Raw genomic sequence first — 22,913 nt, 5'->3', positions numbered from 1 at the left:
ATAAAAGTATTCTTAATATTTTCTCGTACCTATAATGCGCCGTTTTCAAGATTTTTGATGTTCCAAAATAAAAAATATCTGTGATATGCGGAAAGAGAGATCCACAGATGTGTTGTGTCATAGATTCAGCTTGTTGTTCTGAAGGGAATTTGTTTTTTCAGGGGTGACACATCTCATTATGAAAACTCAAAATAGACATATCTCTTTATCAGGGTCGAATCCGATAGAATGGTATAGAAAAAAATTGTTTGTTCTGACCTCGAGAATTTACTGTAAAAATATTTGTACGAGTCAAAGACTCTTCCTGTATACTTCATTCAGAAATTGGAAGACACTAATGATGTCAAGTACATAGTTCGTTAGTTAGTTTATTTCAATAATTCTCGATGTGAAATGTCTAACTTGATTATATATCTGAGCCACATAGCAGTCAACAAGATCGGACTGAATTTACCTTTCGTGAGTCCAGAATCAGTGGGGAGATAGTTGTATGACTCTGATGAGCACCAATAAGTACGAGACCATGATTCTTAGGAAATTGAGTGGATTATATTCGAAGAATGGAATCCAATTCGACCACGGAGAAAAATTATCCTAAACTTTGCTGGTTTTTCTCAATACATAGGTACTTTTACACCATATTTGGGGTGTGCATCAAACATACTAAGGGCCAGTTTCACCAAAGGGTGATAAACCCCGCTTAACTCAAACTCAGATCAAAATCAAACAAACTGTTCCTAACATTGACGTCTGCTTCGTCTATGAAGTGAAGTAAGAAGGGTAAAGAAAAACCACAAAACCTATAGAGACAGTCCATTTTAACTGAAGTTGAGATACGTAATCGGCATAAATCGGAGATTTTCTTTATTCCATTATGCCAGTTCCGTCTAATCTTGCGTTATATTCTTGGTGAAATTCGCTCTAAGATGTCACCAGCATCTGTTATTTCAAAGTCTAACACAACAAAATATTGCTGATAAATGATCTTATACCCTGCAGCTCTCATAAGTACAAGACAAAAATGTTTCTTCTGATCTAATGTACCTACGATAAAAAATGAGAAGGAATAGTAGTGCGGTTTGAAACTGAATCCTAATCTTGAAGAGCTAGTGTAATAATTCAGGAAATGAAAAAATTGAACTAGAAATATCTCACCAAACAAAATTAAAGGAAACGTAATATAATATAGATAAAAGGTCATAATATAGGTATGAACTCTTCATTGCGTACATCGACAATAAAAGTTATTCGAAGAGAATCAACCTCCATTAAAACTTACTTTTGTACTTTCCATAACTGTTTCCTCCAATTTTATCAGCAACTCCCGTTTCTCGATAACATCAGCCTGGATGGTCTGCCAGGTTCTTGTAACTTGTAGCTGCCTTCCAGACAGTCTTTCTAGCACAGCCTCGACGCAAGCACATGCACGATTAGTATCTAGATGCGGCTCGGATACCTGAAAAGATAAATTTAGTTCTTCATTACGATGTGAGAGAGGACCTGTTCAAAGAGATCGTTACGGCAACGGCAGAGGATAGATTTATTTTCAGTTGCGAAATTTTACAACTTGTTCTTTGGCAAGGGAACAACTGTAAGTTTTTCGGTTATTCCTAATTTTATGGGTTTATATTCGGCTCCGCTCGAAAGGAGCATTTAGTCTGAGAGATAGGATGCACTGCCATTGCGGTAATGAAAAAAGGGATAACGACTGATATGTATCTGTCAGGAGATCATAAGTCCAGTTAAATTTCGACAAAAATCGCCGAATATGGTATCAATCCCTACAAGTTCTTTATGATTTTGATGAAATCATTAAATGCTAAAATGTTCCCTCAAAAAAATCTTCCATTGTAAAATTATATTTAGTTTCAAAATTTTTCCATTGAAAACATCATGTCAGTCATGGGTTCATTGTAGGCCATAGAAAAGATTTCCGATTACGGTTATACAGGGTGTCCCAGGATTGATGGAAATAAATTCGGATATGGGTTCAGTACTTGAAGAAAAGATGAAAAGTTGAATACAAAAATTATAATCAATACTATTCAATCAAGAGTTTTTCCATCGGAGAAGGAGCTGTGTTGCTCTGACGAGGTCGAATGAGACCGAAACCATGGTCAGCATCTGCCCTTCTATTTATATCGGCATCTTTATTAATTCTTATTATAATCTACAATCTTTAGGTGAAACTGAGGGACAGATAAGTGAATGAAATTTTGCAGTGGTATTTTTCAAATAGAGATGTACACTGTGTCCCATTTTATTTGAGACTGCACCATATCTTAGCTATTATTGAAAATAGAGACATGATGTTTTCGCGACCCTGTATAACTTTTTTTGTAAAGCTTTTAAAGCCACAAACAAAAATATTCCAACTACTTTTGTTCCTGAAATACAGGGATAAAACGAAAATGTTCACTTTTGTTATTATGTTATTACTTCTCTGGCCCTATATGAGATATTTAGATTATTTCGATAGATATTTCAACATAAAAGTCAGTGGCTTGATTAAAATTTTTTTTTGGAGTACTGTTTTTAAGATTGAGCCCTAAATTGGTAGTTTTCAAGTCAACCAGAAATGTAACAGTAAGTCGCAGGGAGTACCCAAAAATATCGCATTGGAGCGCTTCTTTGAGAAGTTTCATAGATGTACTTAAGATTTCACATTGTGGACATTAACGTCCGCATATTGTTAAGTTTGCGAATTCCTCAACTTTAGATCCCTAGTGGTTGCATGTAACATCATATCGAAATGTTCCGATGAAGTGAACATAGCTACTATTATGCGACTTCTCTCTGTTGATATTTTTGAAATATTGAATCTGTGATATTTTTAGAACATGAAATGATGTGTTGTGAATAAATTTCGATGAAGTCTACCCAGCGACTTCTCTAAGAAAAACTTTCAGTAACTGTCTGAAATGTTCTATTTATCAGCACGTGGTCTCGAGGTTAACTCATAACCTAAATCCCGCTGTGCAAAACGTGGTGTGACGTGTTTCGTTCTGTGACTGCGTTGTGTTGAGAGAATGAACAAACAAAATCTTTATGAATGAATTTTTAGAATAATTTTTTTAACCGAGCTGTTCTATTATTAAATTTCGTTTTAGTTAAGTGTTACTTGACGTTGATTGATTAATTAACGTGCAGTAAAAGGTGAGTAGTTAAATAACCTATTGAAATAATGACTACATCATGATCACTTCTTGGCCCTCTTATCCTCCCCATTTTTTGCACCTTTGTAACGTTCAACTTTCAACATACCTCATATGAATTTAGGTGATAAGTAACATTCACAACCTTCAAAATCAAACTTGCAATTGATTTGAATCATCGGGAGAACTTCAAATTATTATTTTAGATACTGTGCTGGAAAAAATCACCTTCTACTGTTGTTAGATTTTTCATGACACTCAATTTATTACTATCAATACAGCTCTGATTTTTTCTTCTTCAACTGGACCATGCCGTTCCTGAAGTGGAATGAAGATTTATAACAAGATATATGTTCTTTATTTTATATATTTGGATTTGTATGAAACATATTAATCTTGAATAAAAAGATATCAGTAATTCATATAGTTGTTCAATTTCCCTTTTGAGGACGAGAGCAGAATGCGAAATATATGTAGGTAAGAGTAGAGAGTAAACACAGGGTACAAATGAGGCGTTCAGAGCTGAAGAGACCCAAGCTACATTTTTTCTGAAATTGAGTTTACGAGTATATAAAATTTTGATTCATTTTCAGGCAGTTCTTACTGTTAATTCAATTTCAGAAAAATTGTAGCTTGGGTCACTTTTCCTCAGAATGCCTCGAATATAGAGTGCAAATTGATTGCCACGATGGTAATTATCAAATTGAACATGAATATAACTTCAATAGAGGATACACTTTGGTAGTTTATTCTGTCAAAATAATCGTTCCAAAAACCTCCAAAATGAGAAGTCGCAAAGTTGCTCCCTAGGGTGCTTTTTTTACACCTACTATGTGATGTACTGGGTAATTACCCGCGATATGCGATGTTGCGGACATTAAGCACTCTCCAGTAAGTACTGGTGGCCTTTTTTTAAATCAACTTTGTGAAGTCGCATTTCCACAGTGGTAATTCCCAACAACTTCCCTGTGACTAAAACTGGTTGACTGGGGGATTACACTGTACATTTTGACGTCCAATTTTTGCCTGAATACATTGATGTATCACAACCCAATCTTTGATAAATTTTAGCTTGAAAAATCAGAAAAATCAATATTATTTATGTTTGTTTCTTTAATAGTAGGCCATGCTTGCCATGGATTCTTTCACACATGCATTCAGTTATTACTTTTTCCAAATCGCCCTGTGATTTGAACCTATTAATGCAATTAAAATCTGACCATTTTTAAGTTCATGTTGAAAAGTCATATTTTGAGTTTATGTTTAAAATATAAAAAAATAAATAGGTTCAAATCACATAGAACTCAATTCCTCACTAATTTCCCATAGCTAAAGAGGAGACAAATAGGCAATCCTAACTCTTCATTAAGGCTCATCGAAAATATGTATTGAAATTACTTTTTTTTCTAGAAACTTTATTGTCTTTTAACTGTGTTGGAAAAGAATGAATTAGATCATTAGTTTGTTTCTGAACATCGCATTAGCATATTCCTCATTTGACAAATTCTTGGCATAATTTCGTCACAAACCAAGCACATAAAACTAAGTGAATCATTAATGCTATTCTGGTGGTCAGACGTTCGAAATTACAAAAGTTCGATCCTACGCAACAAGAAATCTGGAAGGTATTCGGTTGGTTTTTCAAAAACAGAGAAAAGGACATTTTATTTTTTCCGGAACACTATCATTTTTACGATGAAAATCAGGAAACAATTAAGTTTTCAAAAAAAAATGTCTCTCAATGCAATATTTTTAATGATGAAATTCGAAGCCTGTGGAAGTTATGGTAGAATATCAAAAAGGTTTGTCGATTACAACCCTCTCTAGCTATGAGGGATGAGTGAGAAGATTAGTTTCACGTGCACATCCATTAGAAAAATAACTATGCAAAAATTTTATTCGTTCATCTTAGTCCTACTTTGAAAAAATGGAATAAATCCATAACCAACTCAATTGACAAACTACAATTCTGAAGATTTTTGCGAATTCGTCTGATGAAGGAGTCCGATATAGAAGTTCCATTTTTCGTTCATTGTCAGGCAACAATTTTTTCCATCTGATTTGCTCTTGATAAATTAGTGCGAGAATTTACGCAAGAGCAAATCGATTATTTCAATTTTCCAATTGATTTTCTTTCAGAGGCGGGGAGTGAAAACCGTAAAGAATTTCAGAAGATGCAGAGTCCTCCCAGATTAAATTTCAATCGATACCTGAATTTCAATCGATAACGTAACTCTTCAACGAAGATTTTCTAGACATGTGCACTTTTCGTGAGGTCCTGAACCTATATCCTTATAAGTGTGTATTTCCATTAACCCTGGGTCACCATGTGTAATAGTTTTCAACATATGGTTTGTGTGAAAAATTGTGGACCGTTATAAAAATATTAACTTCACGAGGAAGATGATTAGACCATACTCCATAGGAAATTTTTGTTCGATAGTTTTTCAGATGATTAATGAAAAATCACACTGACGGCTCGTATCTTAATTTTAGGAATGGGACACAAAATTTAGTGACTCGCTCACGTGAAACAAATTGTACGAAATGATTTCAATAAAAATTCCTGAAAATTTCATTATTTCAATTTTATAGAGATCACATCTTTGTGGTCATCGCGAATTGAAGATCTGCTCAAATAACTATGGAAAGATCTGAAATATCAATTAAGTCATTTTTGAAGTTGATAGCTACGTCCGGTGTGACAAAAACATGGAAAAATATAATAAATAAAAATATATTGCGTATAATTTTTTTTGGGTGCTATTAAGAAAAAATAAAAAAAGACGTTGTATTAGTTCAATTTTTTACACTCTAGACAGAAGGAAGAGTGGGTTTTTCTTTCGTTCTTCGATTTAAACGATGTGAAACATTTGTTTTTTAGTATTATTAGTAGCACTTATTATTTTGCCTTATACAAAAATGTTGAAGACGATATAAAAAACAGAATTTTTCCTACCTTCCTAGCGTCATTTATGAAGGTGAGACCTGTATTCTTCGCAGATTGATAGAGTGGCTCCAAAGATTCCCATTTGATCTCCATTCTCTTGAATGTATCATCGTCAATATCAGTTCCATGTGATAGGAATTCAAGCTCTAGTTTATCTATTTCTGCGTTAACAATGTCAGCTTCTGAGTGGAATTTGACGTAAATCTTGCCCAAATCCAGTCTATTTTTGAGAATATTCTTGAGATCAGTCCACCTTTCGTGCAGTTCTTCAACTTTTCCATCCACGTCCTTTCGTCTTTCATCGTCGAGATACTGAACTATAGGGGGAAGGGTGAGTAGGAGACTATTGATTTCGTTACCCTTATCCTAGAAAAAATGGGGTAATATTTACATGTATTCCTGAAAGTTACAATATTGATACTGCATAGTTATGTAAGTGCATGTACAAAATGCCGGAGATAAAATGAACGCCATAAAAATGCGAAAATGAAGCTAAAATTATTAAATGTCAAGGTTGCACTACAGTGTAAACTCGTAAACGATACGGAAGTACAATTGTAAATGAAATTGCAGTGACATGTACTTTAGGGTTTTATCACTGTATAACTATCCAAGACGAAAAGTTTTTTGAATGCCCAAAGAAATAGTAGCCATCTGATAATGGAATGAACTCATTATGAAATGGCATTATGGTATTCTACAATGTCATATTCACAGAACATATTTCCCAAATGTGAATTTTCGGGATTTTCAGCAGTGGTCTTTTGGGTATTTCACCAGAAGATTCACCCACAACTGCGGTAGACGTCTTCAAAAGATTATCTTATTTGTTTGGATCTGTATTCAATGCACTCCAAGTGTATTAGGACCGTCTAACAATTGAGATTTGAAGAACTCTTTCTGTTGGGATTAGTTGCCAAAGCAACACCAACCGTATACATTTCATATATTTAGGAGCCTCGGTTATATTTCAGCAGAGTCTTGGAGCGTATCTCTTTCAGTGTAAAGGGGCCCTAAAGTACGAACTTATCTACTTTTATTTGGGCACTAACTGCTTACAGTTGGGTTTTTTGTTTTTGTCATAGACTTCTTTATATATGTGGTTGTTACCATGAAGTTTGATACACTAGTGAGTAATGGCTTATTAATCACAACTTAGTTATGATCGTTTCATAGACTATCAGTGAATAATAGCTCATAAATCAGAAATGATTTACAATTTTAATTATGCACAAGGAAATTTATAGATGATGTTAATTTTTTTCAATGGTTTGGATGAAATAAAGTGAGCAGCAAATCGAGCAGTTAAAGAAATTGTCTTATGCCCTTTTTCACCAACGATCCCTAAATTTTAAGGAATACCTAAGCCCATTTAAGCGACTTTTAGCTACAATTTCGTTTGGGGAACGCTTAAGTGCTAGGGGACACCCTAAATTATAAATGCCCGCAAGTCGATCCCCTATCGAATCCCTAATAAAGTGACAGCGGATTTTGAGATGTCTACGATACGCAAAAAGAATTTTTTTTGAGAAATGGATAAATGTTACTCGTGAATTTGTGGAAATGATCGCTCTTCGAAATCCCAATCATCAAATTTTGAGGGGTTGGTTAGAGATTTGTGTATTTATTTGGAGACACGGTTGTTTGGGAAGTGAATTAATGAACTAAAAACCGCTTCACAGTGATAAATTCTAAACACCAATTTGTAGCAAATGAAAAATAATATTTGAGAGCTTTCAAAAGTAGACATCGCTCGAATACCATAATGCAGAGCTTGTTCTTAGGAATAAATAGAAGCAGTTGTGTTGAAATTGTGGGAAAAGTTTTGAACATATAAAATGGAAGTTTATGAAAAAATGCAGTCATGTTGGAATTTGGCGATTCTTCATATCTCGAGGAGGATGTTCGGTGACACCATATAAAATGATTTGTATGACTATCAACGTAAAGGAATATTGGATTTATGTTTCTGTCTTCATCAGTATTAATAATGGAAAACTAGTACCGAACTATTTTATTTAGATGACTACTTTTTCCTGTAAATAGTGAGTGAATTATTATCAATAGGATATTTGAAGATTTGGGAAAAAATATTGAACAATATGTAGAAATCACTGAAACTGAAACTGAAACTGAAAGTTGGTAATCGACATTAACACTTTACATAAAAACACTTCAACTTTTGTTGAAATATGCTTCGAAAGTGTTTCTCAATATAGCATTCAATCCAAGAAAAAATATACAACTTTCTTCTATTCTCATCTTTCAATCTTCACATTATTTTAAACCATGAACACATTCTGGAGTACACCTTCACTTCTCATGAATCTTTCCATTTGAAATATTTCATATAGGTATAGGTAACTCCTGAGGTAACTCCTTTTTAGATCTTACTTCTTTCTCAAGATTTTGCCAAGAATTTGGTGTGTACTGAACTTATTATGAAATGAATTTGAAACATCTTTAGAAGATATTCACTTCCACATTCTGTTTTTAGATAGATCACATAATCCAGTGTTATGTAGTACTGTATGTGTAGAGCGGAGTACTATGTATTCTATAAAGCCCATTTGTATTTCTCTTTTCATGATTGCCGGATTTAAAAGCCAGATACTTGCGTAAATTCTCTTAAAAAAATTTATATTTTTAATGTCAAACTACAAAGACAGGTCAATATCAGGAGCACAGATCCTTCTGTTTTCGAAGTACTGTAGAAATCTGTTACGATATACATTTCTTTTTAATTTATTACAGGGAAACAATGAATAAAGGGTACAGGACATTATATTCAGGAGAATATGAACGGAAATCTGTTTGCAAAACATAAAAAATCGTGTAATTCGGTGAACCATTACGTCTGTCCCCTCGTAGCTACTAGCTCCTCGCCATCCCCTAGCTAAGTATTACTTAACAAAGTGTACCTTTGTACGGTGAAAACGAATTTATATGAAGGGTAGAGTTAGGTACTCCCTAAAGCTAAGGAATACCTAAGGGCTTGTTTAGGGATCGTTGGTGAAAACGGGCATAAATTTCATTATTTATAACTTCGACCTTGCTTTAGTGATTGGATTTTCACATCGAGATCTACCTTATCCTCGTAATGTATACCACAGATGTTTTGAGCCTTTCTTGTTGTACAGGGTGCCCAGTCAACCAGTTTCAGTCACAGGGAAGTTGTTGGGAATTACCACTGTGGAAATGCGACTTCACAATGTTGATTTAAAAAAAGGCCACCAGTACTTACTGGAGAGTGCTTAATGTCCGCAACATCGCATATCGCGGGTAATTACCCAGTACATCACATAGTAGGTGTAAAAAAAGCACCCTAGACAGCAACTTTGCGACTTCTCATTTTGGAGGTTTTTGGAACGATTATTTTGACAGAATAAACTACCAAAGTGTATCCTCTATTGAAGTTATATTCATGTTCAATTTGATAATTACCATCGTGGCAATCAATTTGCACTCTATATTCGAGGCGTTCCGAGGAAAAGTGACCCAAGCTACAATTTTTCTGAAATTGAATTAACAGTAAGAACTGCCTGAAAATGAATCAAAATTTTATATACTCGTAAACTCAATTTCAGAAAAAATGTAGCTTGGGCCTCTTTAGCTCTGAACGCCTCATTTGTACCCTGTGTTTACTCTTTACTCTTACCTATATATATTTCGCATTCTGCTCTCATCCTCAAAAGGGAAATTGAACAACTATATGAATTACTGATATCTTTTTATTCAAGATTAATATGTTTCATACAAATCCAAATATATAAAATAAAGAACATATATTTTGTTATAAATCTTCATTCCACTTCAGGAACGCCATGGTCCAGCTGAAGAAGAAAAAATCAGAGCTGTATTGATAGTAATAAATTGAGTGTCATGAAAAATCTAATAACAGTAGAAGGTGAATTTTTCCAGCACAGTTTCTAAAATAATAATTTGAAGTTCTCTCGATGATTCAAATCAATTCCAAGTTTGATTTTGAAGGTTGTGAATGTCACTTATTACCTAAATTCATATGAGGTATGTTGAAAGTTGAACGTTACAGAGGTGCAAAAATGGGGAGGATAAGAGGGCCAAGAAGTGATCATGATGTAGTCATTATTTCAATAGGTTATATAACTACTCACCTTTTACTGCACGTTAATTAATCAATCAACGTCAAGTAGGTAACACTTAACTAAAACGAAATTTAATAATAGAACAGCTCGGTTAAAAAAATTATTCTAAAAATTCATTCATAAAGATTTTGTTTGTTCATTCTCTCAACACAACGCAGTCACAGAACGAAACACGTCACACCACGTTTTGCATAGCGGGATTTAGGTTATGAGTTAACCTCGAGACCACGTGCTGATAAATAGAACATTAGAAACAGTTACTGAAAGTTTTTCTTAGAGAAGTCGCTGGGTAGAGTTCATCGAAATTTATTCACAACACATCATTTCATGTTCTAAAAATATCACAGATTCAATATTTCAAAAATATCAACAGAGAGAAGTCGCATGATAGTAGCTATGTTCACTTCATCGGAACATCTCGATATGATGTTACATGCAACCACTAGGGATCTAAAGTTGAGGAATTCGCAAACTTAACAATATGCGGATGTTAATGTCCACAATGTGAAATCTTAAGTACATCCATGAAACTTCTCGAAGAAGCGCTTCAATGCGATATTTTTGGGTACTCCCTGCGACTTACTGTTACATTTCTGGTTGACTGGGTGTGAGTGCAATATATCCAAAAATTTTTTTTTTATGCAAAGGTTTTAAATAGTAGAGGGGCATATAAAGTTTTCATATCACTCCAGTTTTGCCACTTTTTGGATACAATGCGTTTCTAAGAAAATATCGCCATTTTATGTAATGAGCATTTTTTCTTGGGATTCTAGTTATAACTTTAGCATTATTTAGCTGATCTTGGATTTTCCGCCAGTGGTGTTGCAAACCTCAAAAAACTCGAAATACTGACGTTTTTCTTCTCTTTTTTCCGATTTGGCTTTGGGTCGAGAATATACAGGGTGGGCTTTTTAAAACGATACAGACGAGACAACCACCTTAATTGTTGAAGAAGGTAATTACCAATAATAATTATTTCGTTGTCTAATGTTGACAATTAATAGTTACCATCGTAACCACATAATGAATTAGTCAAATAATTGATGATTTCACATAGCATGGTAAGCGGAATGACTGGTACTGTACGAAATTCAAAATTGAATATCTCGAGAACAAATGCATTAAATGAGGAAAAAATTAATACGCTGAATTCAGGATAAAAAGACCTTTCAAATGAGGTATCACTCACCCTATCTCTCCGATTCAAAATTTAGGGGTTGGTGTTCTAACACTAAGGGTTGAAGCGATATAGTTGTGAATTTGACCTTAAAAGTTGTCCCCCTCTACACAAAAATCGACGTGTCCGAGCATTTTTTCGAAATAAATTTATTCCGCCCGTTATCTCGTCTGTTTTGTTTTAAAAAGCCCACCCAGTATATACTAGGCACGCTCCGGTTATTCGCAAAGAAATATAAATTTCTTTCCGTTCATGTAAATAAATATTCCACCCGAAGATGCAATTGTAATTGCGAAACACTTTCAGTTGAAATCATGTATTTCAGTTTCGAATTCGAATCACATATCACGGTAAACATAGTAAGCTGTTTCTTGTAGCGATTCAATAAAAGCTTTGGTTACAAACGTTTATCGAATTACGTGAAAAATTAGAATAATAAACTATTAACTATCTTGCAATGTGAATGCTTCAATTGAACCGACTAACTAACTGTATATTCACCTGAAGATCAGTCAGCAGCTTTCTGTGCAAATCCATGAATTCATTGGCTTCCGACAATTCGGACCCCATATTCCGATGGCTTTTGAGAAAAGCTTCAGCTATACTGGACAGCCAAAGTTGTATAGAAGAATACGTGTCGAAAAAGTTGTCCAGGGCTCTGTTGATCCTCAAATTTTCTTCACGGTGTGCGACGCATAGGGCATCCAGCCTTATTTTGATATTTTCCAAATCCTCAACCGTTCGCTTGACTCCTTCTATTCCTGTTGAGCCTCTTCCAACAGACTGAAGTATTGAGTGACCCTCCGCTATGGGACCTGCCGTTATTTCTTCGATGGCCTTCGAGCATTGGGCATGAAGTTGAGTGAGTTGAGGTGATGTCGGTTTCAAATCTGAACTGGTTAGCTGAATTTCGAGCTGACCAAGATTGCCGAAGGCCTGTAGAATTATTTCAAATTATTATCATTTCATTTACGGCTGTTTTCAATCAACTTTATCTATCTATAGTTTCAGTTAAGGGAGACAGAAAAAACATTTGATTTGGTTTCTATGATCCAGGTTTTGTAGATAGGTCTCAGAATGGTTAGTCACTGAAACGATGGATAGATAGAATGAAGAGTTTGGAAATCCAATGATCACTGAATCCTTATTGGTACTGTTTATTTTATCAGAAATGATGGACTGGTGGTGTAAAGATCTTAAAACAGGTAAATGATACTATGTCGGTTCGCCGACGTTTCGCAAATATATGTTTATTATGTTCGGTCGAGAAATAAGGTTGCCCTGTAACTTGAAATTCAGATATAAGCCCGGAATGGAGATAGCTGGTTATAGCTACGTGAGCAGCTTGAAGAACAGGTTACACTACATTTATGAGAAAGTCCGACAGAACCTCCAACTAGCGAGTAACCGAATGAAGACTCGGTATAACAGCAAAGCTGCGGAAGGTGATTCCGATGTTGGAAACTTGTTTTGGCTATACAAAATCTAGAGGAAGGAAGAATTAGCAGCAAAGTTACAGAAGGACTGGGAAGGACCATACAAAGTCATAAAAAGGATTTGGCGAAATACCAGGCGGACTACGACGAACATGACGAAGCCCATCTGAGATGGAAGTCCACCCAGAAAGAGGAACATGATGAGATGGGTTTCAACCCATTCATGCCAAATTATGAGGGAACTGGGAAAGCAAGATTCGGAGTTACCATTGAACCGCAGCAATTTAAAAGATCTCTTCTCTGTGCCTGAAGATTTTTCAGTAGCATTTTGCCTTGTACCTGATCTTTTCAAACAACAGCCTTATCCCGGGAAAGCCTTGGCGCTAACCTTTTTACCTGGTAACCAAGAGATTCTCCGATAACAAACCTTGTTGTACCTAAGGGGTGAACTCGCTAATCTTAAGATGAAGAAGCTAGCTGTCTAAAGCTTATTTGTGATTTAGATCAATTCAGCTGGAGGTTATTTTCAATACAACGGGAAAGAAGAAACTGGTATGCAGTTTCAACCCGAGCAGTAGGACGGCGAAGAAGAAGACTGTGGAATGCTATTTCGAACAACAAGGGTACTTCAGAAAGGGCAGACACTTGTAGGTTCAGTCACACCAACCAGTGTGTTCGGGGACTGTACGTCTTACGGAGATGACAGTATAACGTCCGAATCCCCTGAGCACGCCCCGCCGCTGCGTATATCGCTCTAAGACAACCGGGGCGTATCTATATAAAAGACGTGCGGTAGGCTCGAGGGACAGTTAGTGTTTTGAATAAGAGAAGGAACAGCAGTTACAAAGTAGTGAAAGTGAATAAGTGAGTGTGTAAATTAATTAGAATATTTATTAATACATAAATTTGTGCGGTGGTTGTGTAAATAAATCAGACGTTCTGGAAAGGAGACAATCTAACTGAACCGGAGAACGTTACAGTATATTTATTATGCCAACTATCATTATTTTGATCTATATCTCTTACTTTTTTATAGCAGTTACAAAGTGCAAAGTAATGCATGTGAATTAGTGAGTGTGTAAATAAATCAGATTGGGTCCTAATACATAACTTAGTGTAGTAGCTGTGTTGATAAATTAGTCTTTCTGAAAAGGATACAATTTAATCAACCCTTACAGTTTATTTAAATTATGCCAACTATCATTATTGCGATTTAAATCTTTCACTTTTTTTATAGCTTTTAATTTCTTTATATCTCCGAAACGTCGATGAACTGACATAGTATCAATTTCCTGCTTTATGATTCTCATACCACCAGTCCATTCACCACTTCGGTTTGTGTGAAATTACTGTTTTTTATTATATTTATCTCGACGACATATTTATCTTTTATTTCGAAAATTTAGTGAACTTACCGATTGAGTGGATTTAAAGAATGCCATTACTCTTTCCAACAAACTATTTCTATTTTGGAGTTCAGTCATGTAATCCGATGTCATCGAGAGAATAGCGTAGGACTGTTTGGTTGCTTCCTCTCCGGCAAAACAACCGGATGCCAATAGCTGTTCGGTGGCTTTGGTTATTTTAAGTGCCCTCTCTTGCAAAATTTGTGCTTCTGGTAAAAGTTTCTTATTTTCGTGAAGTAAAAGTTCGGTGCTGGCTAGTGAATCGCCTAGAAAAAAAGGAATCTAATAAGATGCAGCAATATAATATTCAAACTATAACAGTGCGTTGGAGAATACGAGAAAAGGTGAAATTTTTGAGCAGTTATCTAATAATAACTCAATCCTCTGCATAATCCCATGCATTTTCCAACACTTTCATGTAGGCAACTATTCTAGGAATGCTTTAAATTGAATGGTACTTTAGATATTTTGAATGATGTCATCCAAAGATTTACGCTACCGAAAACCGAAAGCGATGTATAGGTACATCTGACACAAATTCTTTGTCTTCCCGATCTACAAAAAGGTGTTCAAATAGAAATTTGAATAGATGAAACTCACCCAGTTGATCGGCGTTAGCCAAACGGTTCCTGCAATTGTTCACGCAATCTTCCAGCTCTCGCAAATCAGTAGCTAATATAGCCAAAGCTAAGCATTGCTCGAGTTGCAACTTTCTCTTGTTAAATATTGCTTCTACATCTTGTCTCTTGACATGGAGCTCATCCAGCCAAGATTGTACTTGCGACAAAGCTGAAATACAAAAGAGATACTTCAATATTTATTTCGATATTTTTCATATTTCCTCGTATAATGCGACGTTTTCGAGTAATGTGATATTCAAAGCTTAAAAAAGGGAAGGGAATGTTCGTGTCTGATGACACTATGATTAGTCAACTTGGCACGTTCAAACGAAACAGTTACTCCATAGATACCCTATAGATGTGCAACTCTCTGTCTGAATTTGTTTCCTTATAGAGCGACATCTATTGAGTTTTTTCCTTTTTCGCCGGCATGATTTTGGTAGCGTTGCTACCAGAATTACAGATGCCTACTGAACTGCCAACGCATTTGGTTTCAATTTTAACACCTCAAGATCTTTGGTTCGAACGTTCAGCGAAAATATCATATATTCATTTATGTATATGAAAATGAGGTTAAATGGGTTCTGTTTGAATCTGGTAACTCTTGTGCGAAATGGAATAAACAACGATAATGAATATCAAAGCCAATATGGGTGGTTCCAGGCAGAATCCGCTATTAAGTATTATAGAAAATGAAATAGAAATCAATATTTATCGCCCACGAAATTGCGGTAACTGATTTTTGTGTTATAAATACTACTTCGTACACGAAATGGAATGAAAATGGTTCATCCCTGTGTTTTTAATATAGTAGGTTCATTTCAAGGTTGAAATAATATATTTAATGCTCTGAAAAATCTTAGTGTCAGGTTTACAGGAATGGCATCGCTCCTTATGGAAACTCAAAATGGCTATATATTTTTATCTAGGAGTAATCAGAAAAAATGGTAAAGGAATGAAGCGTTTCCTTTCACTCTAATCTAAACTGTTGAAATTATTATTATTATATTATCCTGCTTCTGTCTACGAACCGAAGCACCCCTCAGAAGCTCTGTGATCTTGTGCGAGTTCGGAGAACGAGTTGTGTTTTGTGCAGGCTTTGTTTCTGTGTTTTCACATCACTTTAGGCATAGCACTGTTAATTTTAACCAAAAAATGGACGATGTCCGGTAACCGTATAGACTAGAAAATTTCTTTTTTAGCCCGGCATCGAACTCAGTACCTTGGGGTTCTAAGCCGACTCTTCAACCACAGACCCTATGGAGGATGAGTCTTTGACTCGTAAAAATATTCCAACACTAGATTCTTGAAGTAAAAAAAAAACAATGAAAAATTCAAGGAACCCAGCTCTTGAAACTAAGTTGGACACTACCTAATGAATATTTGAACGTTTTATAAAATAAAAGTATTCTTCATATTTTCTCGTGTAATTCGCCGTTGACGAGTAATTTGAAGTTCAAAATTATAAAGTATCTGTGAAATTCGAAAAATTGGGTACTTTGACCGATTGCAACTCTTTTTAAAAGATCCATAGATATGTAGTGTCACAGATTTAGCTTGTTATTCTGAAGGTAGTAATTTTGTTTTTCCAGTTGTGGCATAGCTCATTATAAAAACTTCAAACGGCTATTATCTTTTCCTCAGGGCAGAATCAGAAAAAATGGTATATGAAAAAAGTGTGTCTTTTGAGCTCAAGAATCTATTGTTAAAATGTACAGGGTGGGCAAATTTCGATGTCTTAGCACTACAGCTTTTAAACCAGTGGAGGTAGACAAAATCTGATACCCCATTCCCGTTCTCTTTTTCTGAGAAACTAACAAGAGTAGTAGTCATTTTTGGCCACTTTCTTTTGTTTTCGAGTTATAAGCGAAAATTGGAAAAATGGCGCTTTCGAAATAAATTTATATCTCCGCTAATACTGATGGTAGAGCTCTGAAATGAAAACATTATACAGGCACTTTTTTAAGTAGAAGCCAGTGGCGTGCTTGCCTTTTTAGCAGGATTTTTAATTACGAAGCTATGACCCAAAGTTTTTTTAAATGAGAACACTAGATTTCTATGCAATTTTTTGAAAGCTCAATTTTTACTGATTTCAAAAATATATGACATCATATGGTTTGTATCAATATAAATAATAGAAAATGGCCAAATACCTATTTTCTCAATATTTCTATGGTTTCAACTTTTGACGAACACAGAAAAATAGAACATCCTATAACAAGAGCAGTCTCCTTCCGGCAATGTCATTCTTTCTATGCTTTTTACTAATTTCCACAAAATTTGAATTTCGTAAAAATTGAGTAAGAAGCATAGAAATGAAAGGACTAATAGAAGGAGACTGTGGTAATCATAAGATGCTACATTTTTCTATTCTCATCAAAAGTAGAAACCATAGAAATATTGAGAAAATGAGTTTTTGACCATTTTCTATTATTTATATTGAATCAAACCATATGATGTTATATATTTTTGGAATCAGTAAAAATTAAGCTTTCAAAAAATTGCACAGAAAGCTAGTGTTCCTATTTAAAAAAAACATAACTTTGGATCATAGCTTCGTAATTAAAAATCCTGCTAAAAAGGCAAGCACGCCACTGGATTCTACTTAAAAAAGTGCCTGTATAATGTTTTCAATTCAGAGCTCTATCATCAGTATTAGCGGAGATATAAATTTATTTCGAAATTGCCATTTTTCCAATTTTCGCTTATAACTCGAAAACAAAAGAAGGTGGCCAAAAATGAGTACCAGTCTTGTTAGTTTCTCAGAAAAAGAGAACGAGAATGGGGTATCAAATTTCGTCTATCTCCTCTGGTTTAAAAGCTGTAGTGCTAAAACATCGAAATTTGCCCACCCTGTACAAGTCAAGGACTTATCCTGTATAAGCCGTATTATTCTCTCACCCTGCATTTTACTTTTAATCATTATTCACCCTCGAATAGTTTATCTTAAGAGAATGTAGGTACGTTAAGCTGACTAACCGATCAGAACGCATGCGTGCATGATTCCATTGGTGTTTATTATTATTATTATTATTATAAATTTCAAATAGTCTTTACCTTTATTTATCGATTGTCGAATATGATCGGGTCGAGAATCGAGTGTGCCTTCGGCACCCAGTGCTTTGAGCTTTCCCAGTAGAGAGTTACCAGCTTGTAGGGCGGCCATCAGAGATTCCAACAATGTCCTTCTCAGTTCATGGATCGTCGTGAGGAACTGTTTGACCGCATCTATCTCTATTGGTACGACTGTATCGGTGCAAGAATTTTCCAAACTCCTGATTTTATCGAAAAATTCTTCCGCTTTCAAGTGATATTGGACGTTCAAATCGAGGATGTGTTTTCTCAACTCCAAGTTGTAATTAATATCCCTCCAAGCTCTTCCTAGGGTTTCAGCCATGGCAGCGTATACCTCTGCCCTCGGTTTTTGTGTTGCAATGAGTTGATCTGCTTGGCGGAGGAGTTCTTCCACAGGGCTTTGTTTATTCTGAAAATTTTCATATTTGTAAGTATATCGGAAATTCGGAAGATGTATTCTTCTAAAATCGCCAATTGCGAACTGGAATTGGGAAATCTCAAAAAGTTGTCGAAATGGGTCTGTGTGTTATGAGTCATCATATGTGACTGTGATTTACAAGACCAAATGATCTTTACTCGGATCTTTATTTCAATCTCATGCAAATTTTAAATACATTTACAGGGGGAGTCTTTGACTCGTTCAAACATTTCAACAGTAGATTCTTGAGGTCAAAGAAACATTTTTTTCCTTAAAATTTTTTTGATTCAAATCTGATAAAAAGATATAGACATTTTAAGTTTTCATAATGAGCTATGCCACCCGTGAAGAAACAAAATATACTTCAGATTAACAAGCTAAATCTATGGCACTACACATTTGTGGATCTCTAAAATAGAGTAACATTCAGCCAAAGTATCCAATTTTCACATAGTTTTTATTTTTGAACTTCAAATTACTCAAAAACGGTGCATTATACGAGAAAATATGAAGAATATTTCTATTCAACAAAACGTTCAAATATTCATTAGATAGCGTACAACTTGGTTTCGAGAGTTCGGTTCTTTGATTTTTCGTATTTTTATGGTACCTAATGGTCATGATTTGGAAACTTGAAGACGTTGGTGATATATTGTGTTCGAAAAAGAGTAATAACATAAATGAAAATTATATTCCGAAATTCATTCCATTTTTTTGCGGAAACTAAAAATAACATTTCTTTATGGTTTTTCAACAGCCTGTATTTTTTAAACCGAGCCGATTCTGAAAAAATGGTACCATAAAAAAGTGCTTCTTTTGACCTCAAGAGTATACTGTTAAAATATTTGTACGATTCAAAGACCCACCTTTTATAAACAATTAATTATCATCACTCACTTAGTTAACATAAGCGAATATACTAAATTGAGATACATTGTGACTGGCTTTTTTTACACTCGCACTGTAAAGTGAATTTCTATTAATTTTAAATTTTGTTCGAATTGTTATTCTGAATTTTCTATGAGTCTGAAATTTTTAGATAATATGATGTAAATAATTATTTTGGTAACGAGAAAAACGTCCATTTGAACCTCATGAAAATACAATATCAAAATATCATGTTTGGTATTCCTATTTTTACAAAATTGAAACATTTCAGAATATTGAATTATTTTGCATTTCTTTCGAACTTATCATCAAGTAATTTCAATTCATGAGAAATTTCATGATTTTCACCATTTATCTGAATGTGACCTTGGTTGAAAATTGTCATAAAAATCACATGAGCTCCTGTAATTCATCATCATAAATTGAATTGAAAACAAATTTTTGCCATTTTAATGTATTCATAAAGGATATGCAGAACCTTATACGAACTTATGAAAGGACGATATTTTTATTTTTTGAATTGTATGAATGGCTCTAAGTGCAAACCTGTTGCCTCTAGTCCACATAAAAGATATTTTCTTGAACTTCTCTGACATGTATAAAGAGAGTAATCAGAATGAAAAGTAAGCGATCCAGAGGAAATAGGTATCTTTATTGCGTCATGTAAAAAATTAGAAAAATTATTTTAAATAGTTGAATAGTGCTAAATCGTTATACTGTTGATTTGAAAAACATTGCTTATCTTGCAAGAACTCACTATTTCAACCTGTGTTCAAATGTAGCAAAATTCAAATTTGGATATGTTGAATTTGAGCTCATTGAACTTGTTGAATGATTAAAATGTTCTATGCGCTTGGGTATAATTTGATATATTTTCTTCAGCAAATTACCTGTAATTGACGGAGTACTTCATCGTGGGCTTTTTGCAATTCCAATGCTTCTCCTAATGTAGCTCCCAATTTTGTCAGTTCAGGGGTGATTTCTAATATTTTTAGTTGCAGCCAGTTACCGCACTGAAAAATAAAAAAATCGTTCAGTCTAATCACACCTAGGAAACAAAATTTCTCAAAAACATTATTCATTTCTCGAACTTTAGATTCCAATTCAAATTTTCAATTTCCGAATCAAACGAACAAAATAGACGTAACCAAGTTCCGAAGCCGCCTTATACCTTGATTTTCTTCCTAGCAGTGGATCTCGGGGTCATACTATACAAATTCATACAAGGTTTTCCACCCTGTGGTTGCATTCTCAATATTTCAATTTCATTCATATCATTAATAGTCAATTATTGATTAATAATTTTTATTATTAATTAGCAAAATTTGGTGAGATAACTACGTTCATTAATGTTCGTAGGGGCAGACACTTCAGGTTACCTAGGTCGCTAGAACGTCAAACATTCAAATAAGGAACATAGTTCGAGCGATACGCATTAAGGATTTTCGAAAATCTCTGACTTGAGTTTCTCAATGAGTAATTTGGCAAGAATACGAGGATTCGCTTCTAAATATCACGTCCCATTTTATTATGTAAGAAAATATTAGGAAATTATAAAAATTATTCATTTGCCCCCAGAAATAAAAAAAAATCCGATTCGGAAATTTGACGCACCTATGTAGGTACAGGGTTGGCAAATTTCGATAGGATCTCTGTAATCGTAATAGCTAGGGAAAACTGGATGACTCATATTCGAAATTCATTTCGATAGGCCAAAAACTTATATTTCTATCATATTTTGTATTCAAGTAAATAAGTAAAAACTCATTTGAATTGGAGCCTCTACCTCGTGAAATTCTAAATTTTGGATTGATTTGGCTGAAGGTAGTTTGCCCTCTCATGATGTCATAACTGTGAGGTATGATAATGAAAGTAAACGAGAGAAGAGAAAATAATAATTTTAAAATTAGTATCGTTTTACTGAATTCAATTTTACAAAAGATTTTCAAAGTTGCTACTATGAGCTCCAAATACATGCTCCGACCCTTTAAATGAATGAATGCTTTTCTCTGCTTGCATGTTCCATTTCAGTTGCTAAAAATTCATTAAAGAAGGTTCACATTAATCTTGACGCATCGATAATTGTTAGAGGAATTAAGATATACCATTTCGGGATCTCAATGAACAGGGATGCTTTTTCTTAATTTGGCGCTAAGGTGACCATATTCTTTTCTACATCAGGTCAGGATAAAACTAAGAAAATAATAATCGAAAGAGAAAATTCGAGTCAGATTTTTGTTAAAAAAAAAACTACGCATGCGCCAAAAAAATCATAAATTATATTCGATAGCACAGCTATCCCGGATAACTATCCAAAAAACAGATTTGAAAATTTCTTTCATTTGAAGTCTTGCCACCAAAAATAGTGGCAAAGGGTGTCATTTGTTTGAATTTTCGAAAATCTCGAATATCTCGAAAACCGAAGGACTTTAACTGAATACAAGAAATATTTTTCTGAACCGCCACAACGTCCTATACTAGCAGGTACCATATTATCCATTCATTTGGCCACATCCTGTATATTGAGTAATTTTCGGATTTCAGATTTTATAATCTGAAATCTGTCGATTTTCTTATGAAAATCGACATCATTCTTATGAAAATCGACATCAATATCAAAGCATGAAGATCCCATTCATTTTTTGAGGGAATCATATCTTCTAGAATTTCAGAGATTAATTCACAGTTCATTCCTACTGATTTTTAAGGTGTCGGAGGAGAATTCTTGAAAATCCACATGATGCACACTATCGAAAATTGGGAGCAGAAATTTTTCATGCGCACCAAGGAAATTTGGTTGTTTCGGTTATGGAAAACGTTTTTTCATGAGAATCATAAAAAATCGTGACCCAGTTGATCAAATTTCAAATCATTCAAAAATCTGTCTAGAAACTATAACAGCTGAACTTCTCATGTTTTCCCGTTCAAAGCATTGCATAACTATAAATAAACTTCGGAGTATAGTTTGCGTAAATGTGAGTTTTATGGTTTCAGTAATGTTCTCAAAATAGAGACTGATGTTATGTTTATGCTCTGTGTAAGAATAATTCCATTCGGTATGTATTCGGATTCGATGCAAGGTATAGAAAGTTGTTTACTGTGAAAACAAGGTTGGACTGATGATGGATCAAAATCAGAAGAACATACAGTCTTGTAAAATATCCAGTGAGTTTAACGCTGTATGATCAATAAAAAAACTGATATTATAAACGATATCAGACATAGTATTTAAGACGAAACAAATGAAAGTTACTCAGATATAGATATGGCATTTTCAGCTCGAGGATAGACAGTTAAATAGAAGCATCTTCTTTGATTGATTCTTTATTGAAGAATTTTTTTATTTGTTTTTCTCTGGTCGTTTGGAGTAAACGAAGTTGAGTATCTTCTTTTACTTCCCTTATATCCTTAGTGGACTTCAAATTTTATAGAAGATCTACCTAGTATTGTGAAGCAACCCAGTAATATAAAAAAATTTAATAAATAAATGAGCATTCATGGGCATTAAAAAAGAGTTTACATTCAAAGCATTCTCCTTTTCTTGATTTCATGAAAAATAAATAGGATTTTTTTTTCAATACTTTTCAGTCTCAGATCCCTTCATTGCTAGCGAACTATTCATGAACTTGAGTATCGTTGATGGAAAATGAGGACATTCCCAAAC

The 22,913-nt window shown here is 34.4% G+C and overlaps 2 protein-coding genes across 6 annotated transcripts in view; one reads left to right on the top strand and one right to left on the bottom strand.

Moving 5' to 3' along the window:
• The window catches only part of LOC123322982 (titin), a 147,434-nt gene that overhangs the window by 45,338 nt on the left and 79,183 nt on the right, over positions 1-22,913 (bottom strand). For all 5 annotated transcript variants that reach the window (XM_044911117.1, XM_044911115.1, XM_044911116.1 and 2 more), the window contains 7 exons: positions 20,140-20,262; positions 17,926-18,352; positions 14,849-15,037; positions 14,258-14,514; positions 11,908-12,342; positions 6,115-6,471; positions 1,280-1,456 (listed from right to left, as the gene is read on the bottom strand). In XM_044911117.1, coding sequence (XP_044767052.1) covers positions 1,280-1,456; positions 6,115-6,471; positions 11,908-12,342; positions 14,258-14,514; positions 14,849-15,037; positions 17,926-18,352; positions 20,140-20,262 — 1,965 coding nt within the window. The remainder of the gene's footprint in view (positions 1-1,279; positions 1,457-6,114; positions 6,472-11,907; positions 12,343-14,257; positions 14,515-14,848; positions 15,038-17,925; positions 18,353-20,139; positions 20,263-22,913) is intronic.
• LOC123322985 (adult-specific cuticular protein ACP-22-like) overlaps positions 14,524-22,913 on the top strand; it is a 77,385-nt gene continuing 68,995 nt past the window's right edge. Inside the window, exon 1 of the mRNA XM_044911122.1 lies at positions 14,524-14,592. Within this exon, the coding sequence (XP_044767057.1) occupies positions 14,539-14,592 (54 nt within the window). The 5' untranslated portion in view covers positions 14,524-14,538. The remainder of the gene's footprint in view (positions 14,593-22,913) is intronic.

Source organism: Coccinella septempunctata, chromosome 1, assembly GCF_907165205.1.
Source record: "Coccinella septempunctata chromosome 1, icCocSept1.1, whole genome shotgun sequence".
Taxonomy (NCBI): Eukaryota; Metazoa; Arthropoda; class Insecta; order Coleoptera; family Coccinellidae; genus Coccinella; species Coccinella septempunctata.
This window is presented reverse-complemented; position numbering and strand designations above follow the sequence as displayed.